The following is an 18,789-nucleotide window of genomic DNA, read 5'->3' as shown; positions in this document are numbered from 1 at the left end:
TAAAATAAAATAACAGTAACGATACCCAATCATCCCCAAAAACCATAGAAAACATAGTTAACATATTAAATTTATTTGGAAATAAAGTTAGTGAGATGTTTTTATTATTTATTATTAATTATTTATTTAAAATTATTTATTTTTATCACCGTTTTTTTATCACGGTTTATTTTCCGGCCAAATTTTGCGGGGAGCTCGCCTGCCTCACGCCTACCTCTCCTCCTGCAAATAGCCGGGCTGGATGAGGCAGGACTGGAAGGCAGAAGCAGCAGCAGCAGCGGCAGGGGCAGAAGCAGCGGCGGGGAAAGGCCGCCGCCGCTGCCCCTGCTGCCGCTGCTGCTTCTGCCGCCGCCACCGCTTCTTCCCCACCCCGCTGCTGCTTCTGCCGCCGCCGTTTCTGCCCCTGCCACCATCCCGCCGCCGCCGCCGCTTCTTCCCCGCCCCCGCTGCTGCTTCTGCCGCTGCCGTTTCTGCCCTGCCACCATCCCCGCCGCGCCGCCTCTGCCGCCGCCGCCGCTTCTTCCCCGCCCCTGCTGCTGCTTCTGCCACGGCGTTCTGCCCCACCACCATCCCGCCGCTGCTGCCGCTTCTGCCGCCGCCGCCGCTTCTTCCCCGCCCCTGCTGCTGCTTCTGCCACCGGCGTTTCTGCCCCACCACCATCCCCGCCGCTGCCGCCGCTTCTGCCGCCGCCGCCGCTTCTTCCCCTGCCCCGCTGCTGCTTCTGCCGCCGCCCGTTTCTGCCCCGCCACCATCCCGCTCCGCCGCCGCTTCTGCCGCGCCCGCTTCTGCCGCCGCCACGCTTCTTCCCCGCCCCGCTGCTGCTTCTGCCGCTGCCATTTGCCCCGCCACCATCCCGCCATCGCCGCGCTTCTGCCCCGCCCGCGGGCAGCGGCGGCGGGGGCAGCAGCAGCAGTGGCGGGCAGAAGCGGCGGGGGTGACGCGGACGGAAGCGGCGGGTGGTGGGGCAGAAGCGGCGGGGGTGGCGGTGGGGGCAGAAGCAGCAGCAGTGGCGGGGCAGAAGCGGCGGGGGTGACGGTGGGGCAGAAGCGGCGGAGGTGGCGGCGGGGCAGAAGCGGCAGGGGTGGCGGCGGGGCAGAAGTGGCGGTGGTGGGGGCAGCAGCGGCGGCGGGGGCAGAAGCAGCAGCGGTGGCGGTAACAGCAGGAGGCGGCGTTCTGACGGCGCCCTCCTTTTCTCTTGCTGCTTGGCCTGGCGCTCGCCTCGCCCCGCCTCACGCCTGCCTCTCTTCCTCCTTCTCGCTGGCTGTGGCACGATGGTTGGGGTGGGCATTGGGCCGCATTACGAGGCGACCTGGGCCGCATGCGGCCCGTGGGCTGCGGGTTGGACAAGCCTGCCCTAGTTAGTAGTGTGATATTACCAGAGAAAAAGCTACGTAGGATTAGGTTAACAACTCTCTCTTTTTTTTTTGAGTTTTAAAACAAACTTTATTTGCAATGGATTAAAAAGATATAAACCTATGAGTATACAGAAATAAAAAGTAGTAAACATACTAATAGGACAGTAAATATATTTCTTTCTATTACATTTGGTAATAGGTTTGATAGTTCATAATAAACAATAATTGGCAAGTATTCCTTGTCTCTTATAGATAACATATTAATAAATAAGTAACACATGTTACTCTACTATTGCTATTGGATTATCACTGTATCATTAGAACCTTCATAATGTTTATGCATTAGAGGAGAAGCTTGAAACCATTATTTTATATATTCAGTATATACAACTATATATAATATGTTTCCTGGGTTCATTTATTCTCTATATTCTTTTTCTTGTGTTCCACGCAATTGTACCATTTATCCCAGATCAGGTAGTACTCTGAATCATGCTTCCCATTTAATTTGAGCGTGAGCCTCTCCATTTCGGCACATTCATAAATTTTTTGAATAATAATGTATATTGGTGGAATGTTGGGCTTTTTCCAATATTGCGCCAAAGAAATTTGCGCCCCTTTTAGTAAGTGAATGATCAGGTATCTCCCTTTGGGAGAATAGTCCCCTTTAATCATCCCCAGGAGGAACAGTTCCAGTTTCCACTTCAGTCCGCATTCAATCATTTCTTCTATCCTCTTTAATATATAGTACAACTCCTCTTTTTTTCTTCTTCTGCTAATGTTGTATACATTTTCCCCAATTTTTTATTTTGTAAGTATCTCTGATCCTGCATTTTAATATGAACCTCTTCGAGACAAAATATATCAGGTCTCTGTTTCTCTAATTTAAAAAAATATTCTCTTCCTCTTAGATGGGTCATTTAGTCCATTAATGTTCATAGATATTAATTTTAATCCTCTTTTCATTTACCCTTAGCCTAGCTTTTATCCCTCGTTAATTCTAGATGTTGTTTGACTCCTGGTTCTCACTCCTATCTCTTCTCAGGCAGCTATTTCTTCCCTTCTTTCCTTTTCTTTCTCTCTCTCCCTCCCTCTAGTTATAGGTTCCGATTCTTCTTGCAGTTTTGGCTATGTAGTTACAGTGGGCTCTACCACTTAGATCATTTGAGATGAGAATACCAAGGTCCTTAACAGAGTTTGGATCATCATCAAAGTCATGACTATTTAGCTTGTATTTTATTTTCTGATTTTTTTGCCAATATGTAAGACAGAGCATTTATTTGTTGAGATTTGAAGTTTCATTTGTTTGACCATTCTGATACATAGTTGAGGTGTTTTTGAAGGATAGCAGTATTGTCAACTGTGTTGAATAGCTTTACATCATAGGCAAAGAGAAAGCAGTTGCTTTTAATATGATCACAGAGGTCATTTATGTCGAGTATGAAGAGAGTTGGTCCTAGAACACTGCCTTGGGGGACACCACTGTTGACAGGTACAGAATTTGATAGGATGCTCCCAATTTTGACCATCTGTTGTCTGTTTGACAGGAATGTTTCTATCCAGTTATGCAGGTGTCCAGAGATACCATAAGTATCTATGTAGTATTGAATCTTGTCCTGATGTGTTTGTTCACCTATGCTGTGCCATGCATTTGGAACAATCACAATCTGGATAACTGGGAATCTCCATAGACATAATCAGGGAAAGGGAAGAGAAATTTTGAACCATTCTTTTTCACTTTTGAAGAGCATGATAAAACTTGCAAGTTAGATCATTGCAGAGGAATGATACATGAGAACAGACAAAAAAGAATAAGTTACCAAGTTTACTACTTTTGAAATTCTTGGATGTTTCCATTCTAGTTTCATCCCTTTCTGGAGAAGAATGCTTACTACAATTTTTCTGAATTCAAACTGTACTGGGACCAAAATGGAGATTTAAAAGTTGATCTGGAGATCACAAGCTGGGTGTTTTTCACGAAGGAGGGTTCCATCTTAAATAAACTGTTGAACTTTGAAAGAGAGAGACTGACTATCAATCAAAAGCATATGTCACGGCTAAAGTCACTCAACAGGGTGGGAGAAGTATTGGTATCTTTTCTGTATTCCCCAAAGGGTTCCAACCTTATTTGGATAAGCCTATGCACCATGGCTTAGTGCTGAAATCAAGAAGCTGCATGAAAATGGTAAGAGTGGCCCTCAAGTGCTAGGGGTGATCATCTGTTTCTTGTTCACAAATTTCAAAGGAGAAGGCCATTTTGTTGATCAGTGCCTGAGTTCAGGTTTGGACTAAAATTGATGAAATTGAATCAGCACTGGATGGAGCTTCTGCTGCCCAAATTACCTTTGGAATTAGGATTCACATTCAGAGGTGGTATTCAGCTGGTTCAAACTGGTTCTGGAGTACCGGTAGCAGAAATTTTGAGTAGTTTGGAGAACCGGCAAATAGTACCTCTGGCTGGCCCCTCCCACCCTCCCCTGTCCTTTTCTGTCTTATATTTTCTTGTTTTTCAGCTCAATTGATTCATGCAGCAGAGTGGATAGCTGCACCTCAGCTGAGCTAAAAAAAAAAAAACACAGCTCACCTCAATAGCACAGAGGGCGGTTTTAGAATGCTGCGTGAACGTGTGAAGCACAGTCTCATAGAACCAGTAGAAAAAAATATGGAATCTCACCACTGCTCACATTGTCCTGGTTGGGTCCAGTGTCCCCTTAAAGGACAGGGCAAGCAGTTTAAGAGCAACCCAGACCTGGCTAACATTCTCCATTCCAACCTTTCATCATGCCAGTAGTGGGATGCTAGGATAGTGCTAGGGGTGGGATGCTGCCAGTTCGGACCAGTTCACGCAAACCAGTAGTCCAGACAATCAGCTGGCCCACCCACCTGCCTGCCCCTGTCCTTTATTTCCTGCTTTGTAGCTCATCTCAATTGCACAGCACAGCTGATTTCCCCTGTCCCCTCTGTTTTACTTACCATTGCTGACTTGGAAAATAAGCAGCTGAACTTTTAAATGCTCCATTTTCAGCACTGCGCACAAGTGCCTTAGGTGTGTGCACTCAACGAACCAGTTGTTAAGCTGGCAGCATCCCACCACTGGATAGTGCAATAGGCCTTCTGCTCCTAAAAAGGAGGTCCAAGGCTTTGAGTTCACATAAAATCAGGGGTGGGATGCTACCGGTTTGGCCCAGTTCTATAGAATTGGTAGGTCTGAAGAGCATCTGACACCGAACCGATTCGCTGCAATGACTATCTGGTCATCTGTTTGGCCTACCTGCCCACCCAGGCTCTAGGCTGTCCTTTATCCTATGCTTTTACCTCCTCAGCTACTTTGTGGGGCACAGCTGAGTGCCGCTTTTCAGCTGGAAAAGATAAATACCCACCAGAGCCAGTAGTGAACACATGTGTCCGGTGCTCGTTTGGCATGCATGCGCGTGCTCCCTGCACTGGTTGTTATGCTGGTAGGATCCCACCCCTGCATGAAATCATTATAAAGACTGGTCTGATGAGAGATGAAGCCCTGACCCAGAACACTGGAGCATTGAACCATTGACTCGGAGAAAAGCCCCTCCTGGTGCTGATTCAATTTCATCAATTTTAGTCCAAACCTGAACTCAGGCAGTGGTCAATAGAATTGCCTTCTCCTTTGCAATTTGTGAACAAGGAACAGATGAACCTGAGGCTATCATCCTTAGCACTGAAGTAATGAGGGACTCTTTGAAAGAAAGTCCTGCTTAGGTTTGCCTTTGGCTTCTAAAGAGGACACATCATAAGAAAACCCCTTTATGCAATTGTTCATCTTGATTATTACCTGTATTTTGGGGGGGAAAGGTGCCAAATTCAATTAATAACAAATATGGGTTTGTTCTTCCATGTTAGTTGTTGTTACCTAATCATAGGTCTTCAACAGAAAGGATCTTTTCTTGGATACCTAGCTGTGTCTTAGAAATATCCCTTTCTGATGTAGGACCCATGTCCCAAGTGCTGCAGAAAAAAAGGCCTTAATGACCCTTATTGAGGGATATATTTTCATGACTCCTATCTCATATCACCACAGTTCTAGAAACTGAGCAGTGACTTTTAGTCTTATTTCAAGAACATGAAATAAGGACATCAGGATGGCTGTGCTAACACATTTTCTTTGTGTCCTTTGCTTTCTCCTTAGTCTCTTCCTCAGTCCAGATGTGTGGGGAAATGTCATCCTGGATTTGTCAAGCAGAAGCGAGAAGGAGAGCCAGTTTGCTGCTACGAATGTGTTCCTTGTCCGGATGGGACCATCTCCACTCAGGAAGGTGGGTGACACCAAAGAAAAAGGCAGGAAGGAAGTGGAAGTAGATTCATCCAGAGCATTTTCATGAAATTGTAAGTTAAAAGACAGTAATAAAAGACAGGTAATAATACCCAAAAGGCTTTGAATTAGAAGCTGGCTAGTAATAAGAAGGTATGGCAGATTATCCAAGTTTTACTACTGTTAGAGAAAATATTTCTTCTATTCAATTTTTTTTAGTTTTAATATGATTTTTGATATTTACTTTTTCTAGGAACACCTATTCTTTGAAACTTGAGGATTGGTCTTAGGTCCACCTTCTGGAAGGATTATTGTGAATGTGTCTAAATGAGCATTAACTTGAGGATCATTGAGAAGGTGTTGCAAGTGCACAATGACGGGGTGTGCACAGTTATGGGTGCAAGTCATTGCACACCAATTACTACTGCTGCCAGTAGCCATTCCAGATAATTTGTGGAATTAGTTTTCTCTGCCAGACAACTAGATTTTACAAGAGAAACATTCTCTGGAGCCAGTATATTAATAAGTGCCATCAGACCTGATTCAAGATGTTTGCTTAGAAAGATTAACTGATTCAATTTTTAATCTAATAATGTAGCTTCTTGTGAAGGTTCAATACATCACAGAAGAAATCATTTATGTTTTGGGGTGTTTCCCAATTTGATAGACCTTAGCAATAGAGTTAAAGAAATGCCTATGATATCGGCTGTTGTCCCAAAAAGGTATTTCCTCAAATGTGAAAGTACAGAATGTTAAAGAAATATTGTTTTCTTGGTTTTCTCAGATACAGAAAAATGTATCAAGTGTCCAGATGATCAATATCCAAATGAGAACCAAGTCCAATGTATCCCCCAAATTCTAACCTTCCTGTTTTATGAAGAACATCTGGGCATCATCCTGGTCTCTTTTGCATTACTCTTCTTCCTAATGACAAGCCTCATTTTAATCATATTCATTAAATACAGAGAAACCCCCATTGTCAAAGCCAACAACCGGGACCTCTCCTACATTCTCCTTGTCTCCCTCCTGCTTTGCTTCTTGTCTCCTTTTCTTTTCATTGGCCAACCAAGGAAAGCCACATGCCTTCTACGACAAACATTTTTCAGCATCATCTTCTCAGTTGCCATTTCTTCTCTCTTGGCCAAAACAATCACAGCGGTACTAGCTTTCCTAGCCATAAAGTCAGGAAATTGAATGAAAAGATGGTTGGGGAAGAGCTTGACCAACTCCATTATTCTTTCATCTTCTGCTGCCCAAATTATCATCTGCTTCATCTGGCTTGGAGTTTCTCCACCATTCCTTGACACTGCTTTCTCTCCCAGCCTGGAGAGATTATCCTGCAATGTAACGAAGGTTCTGTTCTCATGTTCTACATCACCCTTGGTTACCTGAGCTTCCTGGATGCCATCTGCTTCTCAGTGGCTTTTCTGGCCAGGAATCTCCCTGGGGCCTTTAACGAAGCCAAGCTGATCACCTTCAGCATGCTGGTCTTCTGCAGTGTCTGGGTTTCCTTCTTGCCCACCTACCTGAGCACCAAAGGGAAATACATGGTGGCTATGCAGGTCTTCTCCATCCTGGCCTCCAATGCTGGTCTGCTGGTCTGCATCTTCATCCCCAAGTGCTATATTATCATTCTGAGGCCAGACCTGAATACAAAGGGGCAGCTTACAAGAAATGTAGAAATGTGAGACAGGGAGTTTCTAACAGGCCAGTCCTAGAAAATTGTCCAAGCTGTTCTCCATACCTTAGTGGGCCAATGATTTTGCTTGAAATAATTAAATGGCAATTGGCCGGTAGTCTTTTCTCCTTGTACTCTAGAATTGCAAGATGTCTTTTTTGAACAGCTGAGGTATCATATCTCTCCTGTGCCCTTGGATGTGGCCTGAAATGCTCTACCAAGATATTTTAAATATGACACTTTTGCAATGGGAATTTTGTTGATATGCCAGAAATAATTGAATAATTACAGGAGGGGGCGCTGTAAAAATACCCTTATTTTAGTTGTATGATAGTTTATCTGCAGTTGGAGTTCCTTATAAAATTTGAATCACAATCTCTACATTATCAACATAAGGAGAGAAAAGAAACATCTCCAGACAAATTAGGATGAGGATAATCTGGATTATCCCGATGGTTAACTAATCAGCTTTGTTTGAGAGCAAAAGAAAAGGAAGATGATGATAAAAATTGTGGCTGTCATGAAGAAACAAGTAATTTCTCCTCTTGCAGATAGAAATGTGGGCACTTATCTACTCATTCTGCTCAATTATTGTATATCTTCCTACTGACCCCTACAATGTCTGAGGTAGGCTACCGAATGTTATGGACATACCTGTGGGATTTTGTAGGTGGTGGACATGGTGATTATATAGAAGTTAAAAAACAAAGGAGCTAGAGTACAGCCTCATGATTTCCAGAAAATTCCTACAGAATTGGACAGCTGATTGTCCTATGGTTATGTTGTAAGGAAGAGGGGTGAGATTGGGCATAAACACACAGTCAAAGTTGGGATAATTCATATATCTTCTGCTTGTTGACACTCCAGATGTATCCGGATGTTCATTTTGACATGAAGATGGGCCCTGATCTGATTCTGAAAACCTTTTCTTTACTTCTTAAAATGGAAGTTTGCAAGTAAATCATATTCACAAATGGAAGTTATCTTGAAAGAACCACATTTATTCTCAAATTTAGGAGAAATATGTGTGGTTATCTATATCTTTCTTATTGGCTGTGTCATAACACCAAATACATTCACAGGTTTTATCCTCTTCTTGGACTTGCTTCAATATGCAGCATTGAAGACCTAAGCCACACTGTGAGATGCATGAGATAGTTTGGGGGACAAAATCTTTTCAATCTCCTCCTTCTCCTCTGTGGACGTCTTGTCCAGCCTTCCACTGAGAACTGAAGTTTCAAAATAAGAAAATGAAAATGCTTTATCTGCAAATTGTAGAATAGAAAAGAGCCTGGATGACACTGGCTTTTGTTCTTTCAAAGCACAGCTGACCTGAAAAAGAATAGAAAGGGGATATTAACAATGTGCAGTAGTATGATCAGCTTTGTTTGAGAGCAAAAGAAAAGGAAGATGATGGTAAAAATTGTGGTTGCCATGAAGAAACAAGTAATTTCTCCTCTCGCAGATAGAAATGTGGGCACTTATCTACTCATTCTGCTCAATCATTGTATATCCTCTTACTGACCCCTACAATGTCTGAGGTAGAACATACCTGATTTTGTAGGTGGTAGACATGGTGGCAATCTGAGAGGAGATGTCAATCCCTTCAAGGACAATAAAAATGTCCTTCTGCCTTCTACACATAGTTAGAAACTTGGATCTCCCCATCTGAGAGCAAGTCCAGCAAAGCATCAAAGATCACTTGGGGGTTGAAATAATGGACAATTCTAACCCAGGTGGACATTTGGAAGGAACTGAAAATGCTGGTTGATCTCTTATATGGTGAACAAAGAAACAAGAAGTCTTTGGGTGGATGCTCTCCAAGTAAAATGCTATATAAATCAATTAGACTAGAGAGAACCAAAAGGAAAGAGAAATAACAGAAAAAGCTAAAAGTTGCAAGAAGAAAATAAAATAGAAGAATTTAAAAAAGCAAAATGATATAAACGAAGTACAAAAAGTAGCTTTTAATATTCTTTACAGCAATTATAAGTACAATTATAATTATATTTTATCCTCTCTGTCAAAAGTTGCATTACATATTTCTATATCTATCCTCTCCAATCATTAAAAATATAAATTTCAAGTTCCTATTTGTGGATTTTTTTAATGCAGAAAGACACTAACAGTGTTTCAGTCACCAATAAAGGAAGATACTGCCTTTTCTATCTGTGTATCCATGAATCCGAAAAAGAAACAATATTAATCTTTAAAATCCTCTCTATCAATCTAGGAGTGTGGAACTAATTTTGAAAGCTTTGTTACATGTTCACTAAGCATAATAAAATGCCCCTTCGTGTTTTTAAATCTCTAACACTGCATAGCTTTCCAGAAAAAGCCCATGACATAATTTGGGGGAGTCTGTTTTACTTGAATTAATTTAGAAATGAAAACAAGGAGCAACCCTGGCCATCTTTCCTTATGTCTCCATCATCTCACCCCCTCCAAGATTCCTGAGCCACAGAGAGATTCAGATGCTGAATCAACATTCATAAGTTACCATATATTTAATGTGTATGTGTGTGTTTGTGTTTGTGGGGCTGGAGGGAGTTTGACCAGTTTTCTTAAATCATAAAATGGCTCTCAGCATTCCAACTAACAAACACCAAACTAATTAACTCTGAGACAAGCATTCCTCAAAGATCCATTTTATTCAAGTTTATTTGATACTGGCCCATCTGGGAAAACCCAAATCTGAGGGTTCCAGGTTTCCCTTCCCAAAAGAAATTCAAAGACCATCCTTTACACCCACCAGTCTATTACATGACCCAATCAAAACATCATCCCAACTGGAGACATCCCTCCAGATACTCCTCTCCAGGTGTGGGATAACAGGTCCTTGACTTTTTGAGAAGATTGTTGTTGAGTCTAATCTTCCATCTTTCTACTAATCCCCCCTAAAGGCACTAAATGTGGCAACTTCAAAGCTTCCTAGTAAAATATGGCTTCTAAGGCTGACAATTGTTTCTGTTTGCTTATCCCCAACTTCTCCTTCTCCTTCTCATCTTAATTATTGGGACAACATCTCCAAGGTACTTAGATGCTTACAATCTACTATATCTCACCTTGCCCGAGACAGCATTGAGTCAAATTACAATTCCTATGTTTTCCATCCCTGCTAAGTGTGGCCAATGAGCAGCAGAACCCAGACTCAGTTTCCTCACTAGCAATTGCACTGAAATCAATAGGTGATTTGAGGAAATGGGACAAGGTGTTTGGCTTCCCTCGCAAGGTATTTTGCTGCCATAATGTCCCTGGCCACCACAGCACAGGTAAAGATCCCGCCTCCATCTTTTTGACTTCTCAGCATCTTTCAAATGAGGCCATGCACCCAAAATCTGCATGAGTTCCATAATGGAGTTTTTCTCACACTAAACATGAGTGTGGTGTGGCAGGCATAACAACAGGCTTGTTATGGGCTCTATTTTGTTTATTTTATTTGTCGAGCATGGATTAGATAACAGATAGAAGTATAAACATGATTATCAATACATTAAATGGATAAGAATAAAAGGGAGCATCAGGACAGGAATGGTAGGCACGTTGGTGCACTTATGCATGCCCCTTACAGGCCTCCTAGGGATGGGATGAGGTCAACAGCAGACAGTCTAAGGTTAAATTTTTTGGGATTTTGGGAAGAAACCACAGAGTCAGGTAGACTATTGGAGACATTGGCCACTCTGTTGCTGAAGTCGTATTGCCTGCAATCGAGTTTGTTGTGGTTTACCTTAAGTTTGCATCTATTGTGTACTCTGGCCTTTTGCTCTTTAGGTACCCATCTGTCATGCCCCTGTTGGAATCTGATTCTGAGGGAGAGGTGGAACAGCTGACAGGGAGTGGGAATGTGGCTCCGGTGGCTGTGGAGAAAACTGAAGAAGGGCACAGTCCGGAGGGCATTCAGAGGAAGACCCAGGCCCACCCCCTCTTCATCCTAGGGCATGCAGGGAGGAATGGATAAGGGAGCAATGTGGGTTATGGGGGAGAAAAAGGCCCTAATTCCCTTAATTAGTTGCAGCTGGGAAAACTGGATAAAGAGGGTGTTTGCGTACAGCTCCTTGCTGGAAGCAAAGCATGAATTATTTTGGTCTGTCAAGTCTTATCTGGGTTCCGGAGTCCTCTCAACTGTGGGTGTTTCGTTATCTTTTGAAGTCTTCAATTCCTTATCCTGCCCTGTCTCGTTAATTGCTGCAATGTGGTTTGTGTCGGTTTTTATTTATAATTTATATGTACTATGGGTTCAGACTGAATTTCTTCCCTTTAAAAACTGTTCTTGGGAGTTTTTTCTCCAGCCAATGATAATTGGACATTGGGGGCCAAGTTGGAGGTATTAAAGGGACTTTACGTACTTTTGTGACTATGTTGCTTTTTGTGCCACACCCCAGGTCATCACACCCATCTGTATACAAGCACAGCTGAGAATTCTTGGCCTCTGCTCAGACATTTGATTCAGGTTAACTTGTGAAGAATCTCATCTGCCAATCTTTCCTGAAACTAATCATTCAGGGCAACTTCATTCTGCAAAGGATGTTTTCCAAAAAGGGTTGTGCAAAAGAGCTCCAAGGCTCAATAGCAGGGTCACACACTCCTTAGCCGTCCCAATGGCCTAAGAGTCAAGAGTGAAATTCATACACAGGGATCATACACTTGAGCTGAATGTTATTTCCAGCAAAGAGAAGACAGGGAACTAAGTCTCTTCTATCAACTGTCACTCTGGAATGTTGCAGCAACCAACTGTCACTGATCAGAATCTTTGTTTTGTTGCTAGGCAACTAACCTAAAGGAACCTCTTGGGCCATGACAAGTCAACTCAAGAGCCAAAATAAACAGCAAAGGGGACAAAGGACGAGCTTGACTTGATATCACATCATTTAGTTAGATCACCATTAATCATAATTGGATCCTGCTGACAGTAAATTCCTTGAATAAAATTCTCAGCAAGGCTCACGTCTTCCAGAACTTTAAGCAAAAAAGGCCAAGGCAAATTATTAAAGACTTTCTCTCCATCTAAGAAGAACCATGTAGCTTGTTTTTTGTTATGTTGTAAAAGTACTGTGACATCCAAATACAGTTTTTGCATCGTCTTTTGTCTTTTAAGTAAAAAGCTACACTGATTTTTCTGAGTCAACTCTTGGAAAATGTTTTTAATCTATCAGCCAAACTTGATGCGAACATTTTACCATTCATAGTGAATGGGGATTATAAACATGCAATCGGCATCTCCCTGGAGGTCACTCTTTAGGACTCTGAGGAAGATGCACCCTGAGGGTTCCCCATGGTCCCTCCAGCCAGATTCTCCTTGGCAGCCATTGCTCCCACTTTCCCCAAAGGCTCCATATTTGGGGAGAATATCTTCAGGTCAGCCATTTTTATGTAGGGGGAGACCTTCCAAGTTTTAAGCCTCCCCTCTTTCTGGATTTCAGGGTGTTTTGTCATTTTCTCAACACCAAAAAACCTTTTAATTTTATCCTTATTTGATACTCTGCCCACTTCCCCTCCTTTCTTTGTTTATTCAACCTCTTCTCCATGTGGCTGATTGGTGGCTGGGTTCCGAGGCAACCATTGTCTCTTCCGTCCTGTTTGATTGGCGAAGGCTGGGTTGCCAGGACAACACAGGCAGGCAAGGAAAAGAGCCAGCCACTGAGGGGAGAGAGAGAGGCAGGTCTCTTTTCTTCCTTCAGAACTGAGGGAGTTCAAGGGGAAAATCTTCTCTCTTTTAGATGCAACTCTGATCAAATGTAACTCAGCATCAGAAGAAGAATTGAGGGGAAAATGAAAGAATGATTAAAAATATTTAAAATTGAAGGAAAAATTCAGGACTTTGACAGAAGGAAAATAGAAAACAGAAACTAAAAACAGATAAAAGATGGGAAGATGCCGTGAAACTGGATGTTAAAGAAAATACAGTCATGAAAAAATAGGCACACCCTCTTTGAGTTTCATGATTTTTACATATCAGGACAGAGTAAAATTCATCTGATCTTCAGCAGGTCTTAAAAGTAGATGAATACAACCTCAGATGAATAACGAGACATAACATATTACACCACGTCATCATTAATTACAAAAAGAAGCCAACATGGAGAAGTCACGTATGAAGAGCACTCAAAAGAGGGTGTGTTTTCTATCTCACATGATTGTAGTGTGGATGAAGAGCTTATAGAAAATACAGAGCTGAAATATAAAACAGTTTTAGTGCTATGATTAATTTTGGCATTACTTGAAAGCCTTTATAATTTACAATTCCTTTTTGAAAAAAAATGTGTAAGCATTCCTTTTGTGAAATGAAAATCTCTCCCCAGCCACTGCAGACAGACAGAAAACCCGAATCACCTGTTCAAGTTTCCAAGCCTTTTGAAGTATTGAGTCTGTAACAATCAACAAAGAATAGAACAGAACAGAACAGAACAGAATAGAATAGAATAGGATTTTTTTATTGGCCAAGTATAATTGGACACACAAGGAATTTGTCTTTGGTGCATAAGCTCTCAGTATACATAAAGAAAAAAATAAAATACATTCATCAAGAATCATAAGATACAATACTTAGTGAAAGACATAGGTTACTAATAAGCAATCAAATCATACTAGGAAACAAATAAAATAATATAAATTGTAAGTAATACAAGTAATGCTTTTATAGTCATAAGTCAGAAGAGATCAGAATAATAGTAATACAGTCTTGGTAAATAATTTGACACTGTTGTGGGTATTAAATTTCTATTTTATTCAATCTACTTATTTGTGATTCAAAAAAAGAAAAAAAGCAGAATTTGCGACAACTGGTGGCTGGAGATGCACACACACACACACACACACACACACAAACACACATCACATACCCCCATATAGATAGATAGGATATATATACAGACTTTGCTAGTTCCCAGGGCCGTGGATTGTACTGAAAACAAGATCTGTTGCCTGAAATCTGCGTTTTTTAAAAATTCCCTAGGATTGGGTGTGGCAAAGACAGTTGATCTCTGGGTAACTCCTAGAGAAGGTGGACTCTTCCTGCCGCTCCCTAGTTAAATCTAGACAGTGAAGCCTCAGAGATGCCTTCCTGCCATTTTCTATCTTTAGAAAATGGGATTATTTTCCCCATTCACATAGCAGAATGCTGAAAGCTTCCTATTTGGGATGAGAGGATCCTATGGGGCTTATTTGGAGAAGAGACCAATTGGATTAATGGCTGTTTTCCCTTTCCTTCTCTGGATCTTTCCAGGTGTTCTTTGGAAGCAGGGTCACTATTTTGGGACATGTCCAGAAAGGATGTTAGTATACTTGTGATGCAACAGAGAGTTGTGGAATTCTGAGATCACCTAGAAATAAGTGATGTAGACATCCTGAGTGTCAGAAGAGGAATCACCTGCATGATCTTCATCCCCAGCTCCACTGCTCACACCTGCTTTCAAGAGAAAGTCATATAGAGAGAAAGTGATCATGGTCACACAGATTTAGAGTTTGGTATTCAAGACACTCGGGCAAAAGACTCCTTCCCTCTCTCTTTGAGGAGTCTTCTTTCTTTTATTCAGCTGTCTTTACTTAATATAACCGTCTTATTTCTTAGCTTGTTCATCTCTGGCTGTATGACAATTTTAATTATTATTAAATAATTATTAAACAATTTATTTTACTGTTTGATGATTATGTTGGAATTTAATTTCATTAGTCTTACATTCTTCATATATTTATTTCCTTCAGTTTTAAATAGTCTTAATTTTCACATTGATGCAAAGGAAGAATACAAAAGCCCAATAACTGCAATGAAAAAACTAAATGTTACAAGCCTAAGAAACAATATCACAGTCATTTCCCTACTTTTATCATCAGATGTTCCTTAGTGTTTAGATCTGGCCTTAGGATTATAATGTAGCATTTGGGGAAGAAGATGCAACCCAACAGTCCAGCACTGGAAGCCAAGATGGAGAAGACCTGAACAATCACCATGGACTTTCCTTTGGTGCTCAGGTAGGTGGGCAGGAAGGAGACCCAGACACTGCAGAAGACCAGCATGCTGAAGGTAATCAGCTTGGCTTCATTGAAGGCCCCAGGTAGATTCCTGGCCAGGAAAGCTACAGTGAAGCAAATGGCAGCTAGGAAAAATATATAGCCAAGGACAACGTAAAACATGGTGACAGAGCCTTCATTGCATTGCAGGATGATCTCTCCAGGCTGGGTGTGCAGGTCAGATTCAGGGAATGGTGGAGAAACTCCTAGCCAGATGGAACAGATGAAAATTTGTCCAGCAGAACCAGAAAGGATGATGGAGTTGGCCAAGCTCTTCCCCAACCATTTTCTCACTTTGTTCCCTGGTTTTGAGGCTAAGAATGCCAGCACCACTGTGATCGTTTTGGCCAACACAGATGACACAGCTATTGAGAATACAATGCTGAACACCATTTGTCGGAGAAGACAAATGGCTGTCCTTGGCTTTCCAATGAAGAAGAAGGAGGACAAGAAGCAAAGCAAGAGGGAGACCAGGAGGATGTAGGAGAGGTTGCGGTTGTTGGCTTTGACGATGGGAGTTTCTAGGTATTTAATGAATATGAATAAAATGAATCCTGTGGTTAGGAACAAGAGTAGGGCATTGGACACCAGGACAATGCCCAGATATTCTTCATAGGACAGGAAGGTTATTCTTTTCTGTATACATTGGACTCTGTTCTGGGTAGGATATTGATCATCTGGGCACTTGGTGCATTTTTCAATATCTAAGGAAACAGAAAATAATATTTCTTTTATATCTCTTTTCACCTTTTCACCTTTCAAGAAATATCTTCTATGGTTTTCAGATGATACTGACCAACATGGCAGGTGCCAATATTGAAAAGAACAAATGGGAAGTTGGGAGGTTGATAATACTAATTGTGAATGTGGGAAGATCCCACAAACTTTACCTCATATTGTGATGGAATATCCCCTCAGAAAGTTCCCTGGATCCATGCAAGAACTGCATCATTTTAAACTCACTTTTCATGATTTTTATGTTTTTGTGAATTTTATGCGTTAATGCTGTATTCTGTTATACTATACAAAATAAATAATAGCTGATACTGAAAAACAGGTAATCCATAGTTAAATGGTTAATATGACTCTGCATACCTATATAAAACAATTTCTGTCTAACCATCTTAAAACAAACTTTGGTACAGCTTACAGCCCAGAAAAAAACTTTTTAATATATACAGCTATAACAACAAGCACTAAAAAGAGAAATATCTGTTGCCATAACTACCTTCACTGATGCAAGCCATCACCTTCTCAGCCTTCCCTAACCTTACCTTTTCCCAATGCCTGGAAGAAGAACCAGGTCTCCAGAATTTTTTTTAAAATGGGGGTGGGGCTGTTGGGTGTTCAATAGGACAGGAGTTGCAGCAGAAAAGGCATGCTTCCTAGGACCCACTAAGTGGCAATGTTTTAGGGAACAGACCTAGAGCTTGTCTATTATATCTTCCCTATCATCAGGGAGAGGAAGTCCCAGACCAAATCCAGTCCATGGGCCTTGTGTATGACACCTCTGGTGGTAAAAAGTAAAGAGGAAAGGAGAGAGACTCCAGTCCTGAGGAATGTCCCATTGCAGTTTTTACCTCTGTTCCCAAGAACACCAATTGAAATCACTCATGAATAAAGAAAAACCTTTGGAAAACCCTGCCTCCTGCTCCCAAACCATGAAGCTAGTCCAGAAGGATATTGTGATTTATGGTATCAAAAGCCACTGAGAAATCCAGTGATGCTTCTTGATGAATGTATCTTTTCTTTTTATGTACACTGAGAGCATATGCACCAAGACAAATTCCATGTGTATCTAATCCTGTGGTGGGATTCAAATTGTTTTATCACTGGTTTGGTGGGCGTGGCTTGGTGGGCATGCTTTCCTACTGACCTTCTCCTGCACTCTCCCTGTGTCTTCAACAGCTGATGCCCAGCAATCTACTGTGCCAAGCAGTGCAGCTGAGCTTCAAAAGCAGGAAATAAAGGTCAGTATGGAGCCGGAGCAGGTAGGTGGGCCCACACCTGATCATCAGAACAAACGAATTGGCTCCCAGATGATCTTCGGGGCTTCTGGTTCAGCCAAACTAGTAGAATCCCACCCCTGGACTAATCACATTTGGCCAATGAAGAATTTATTTGTTCATTCAAAAGGCAAGACACAGTAGTAGTCCAACCAAGGAATCTATGATGGTGGTTCTGCTGAATGTGGGATTGTTAAACTGGGGTATAAACAATATTTACCTCTTAAAAGGGGTGGGATTCAAATTTTTTAACAACTGGTTCTGTGGACATGGCTTAGTTGTTGGGTGTGGCTTGGTGGTCATGTGACAGGCTGGGCGTGGCCAACTCAATATCACTCACATCGAGGCACGCATCTCCTCACCTGGCCTCTCATGACTGTGGGGATGCTGCAACCATCGTAAGCGTGAAAAATGGTCATAAGTCATTTTTTTCAGTGCCATTGTAACTTTGAATGGTCACTTGACAAAAGCAAAGTTCCAGCAAAGGAGGGCAAAAATATTCCAGAAAAGTTCAAGAGACATGAAGTCTAATCCTGCCAAGAATGTAATAAGGGTTAACGGAGAGGCAGTTTCTGTACACAACACCAGAATGTTTCCTTCCTGCCTTCCTTACAGGATTAGGCCAGTAATTTCCTCTAACAACCGGTTCTCCAACTGCTTAGAATGTTAACAACTGGTTCTAGCGAATATGTACGAACTGGTAGAATCCCACCGCTGCCTCTTAATCCATAACATGGAAAATTAAAGCATTAGAAATTTTAAAAAGACAAATTTTACCTCTAATAATTGTAAATTTAATTTGCATCCTTTCTTTTATACCTAACCTCTCTGTGCTGAGTTTGTGTCTTTATTTCTCTTGTCCCTTGAACCCAAATGCTCTCCCTCCAGGGTTCCTGAATTAGATCTTCCTACCTCATCCTTCAAGGTCTTCTTCTTATTCCTCCCATTATGGAAGACATTCAGCCACTTGTAAATTAAGATCCCCCAAATTGTCAATCTTAGATGTGTCTCATTTAAAAGGCACATTGATCAAAGTGCTCTGGATGAATCCAGTATCCTTTTCTGTGATGTCACCCACCTTCCTGAGTGGAGATGGTCCCCTCTGGACAAGGAACACAATCATAGCAGCAAATTGGCTGTCCTTTCTTAACCTGTTTGAAAAATCCAGCACGGCAATTTTCCACACATTTGGACTGAGGCAGAGACTAAAGAGAAAAACAAGGAATGGCAAATGTACTATGGTAGAACTAACCATCAATGAATAACGGAGGTGGATATACTGTAAATATTAGCCTAGTCAAGCTGGATTTCACTTAGGTAAATAAAAAAATTCTAACTCCCAAAGATTCTTCACTTAGTTTTTCCCCTTTGCCTTTGTGCTATCAAGTTGCAAGAAAGGACATTTCTACTTAATAGATTCTGGAGAAAGGATTTCAATTGAGAAAGGATTTAAGCATG

The 18,789-nt window shown here is 41.7% G+C and overlaps 1 protein-coding gene and 2 long non-coding RNA genes across 4 annotated transcripts; 1 reads left to right on the top strand and 2 right to left on the bottom strand.

Moving 5' to 3' along the window:
- The first annotated feature begins 3,203 nt into the window (after positions 1-3,203).
- Positions 3,204-6,619, top strand: LOC148126703 (uncharacterized). The gene is made up of 3 exons (XR_015742482.1): positions 3,204-3,430; positions 5,518-5,714; positions 6,425-6,619. It is a non-coding gene; the product is annotated as an uncharacterized LOC148126703 (long non-coding RNA).
- Positions 6,620-8,298: 1,679 nt separating this feature from the next.
- LOC148126701 (uncharacterized) lies at positions 8,299-18,573 on the bottom strand. Its single transcript, XR_015742481.1, has 2 exons — positions 18,410-18,573; positions 8,299-8,650 (listed from the first exon to the last, which is right to left on the bottom strand). It is a non-coding gene; the product is annotated as an uncharacterized LOC148126701 (long non-coding RNA).
- LOC148126702 (vomeronasal type-2 receptor 26-like) lies at positions 13,731-18,403 on the bottom strand. Of its 2 annotated transcripts, XR_015742469.1 has the most exons (3): positions 18,244-18,403; positions 17,202-17,274; positions 13,731-16,029 (listed from the first exon to the last, which is right to left on the bottom strand). XR_015742469.1 is itself a non-coding variant. In XM_087928432.1 (2 exons), the coding sequence occupies exons 1-2, from the start codon at positions 18,134-18,136 to the stop codon at positions 15,125-15,127; spliced, it is 933 nt and encodes a 310-aa protein (XP_087784558.1). In that variant the 5' UTR covers positions 18,137-18,151; the 3' UTR covers positions 13,731-15,124. The 2 variants fall into 2 exon arrangements, 1 of the variants encoding a protein (XP_087784558.1); XM_087928432.1 differs by lacking the exons at positions 17,202-17,274; positions 18,244-18,403 and adding an exon at positions 18,109-18,151.
- Positions 18,574-18,789: the final 216 nt, after the last annotated feature.

Source organism: Pseudonaja textilis, chromosome 2 (assembly GCF_049901715.1).
Source record: "Pseudonaja textilis isolate UNSWEBS1 chromosome 2, rPseTex1.2, whole genome shotgun sequence".
NCBI lineage: Eukaryota > Metazoa > Chordata > Lepidosauria > Squamata > Elapidae > Pseudonaja > Pseudonaja textilis.
This window is presented reverse-complemented; position numbering and strand designations above follow the sequence as displayed.

Excerpts from the sequence above, each read along its gene's own strand:
- LOC148126702 (XM_087928432.1), bottom strand. The coding sequence starts at position 18,136 with ATGCAAATTAAATTTACAATTATTAGAG. Across the intron at positions 16,030-18,108 it reads TAAATTTACAATTATTAGAG|ATATTGAAAAATGCACCAAG; the intron begins GTAAAATTTGTC and ends CTGTTTCCTTAG.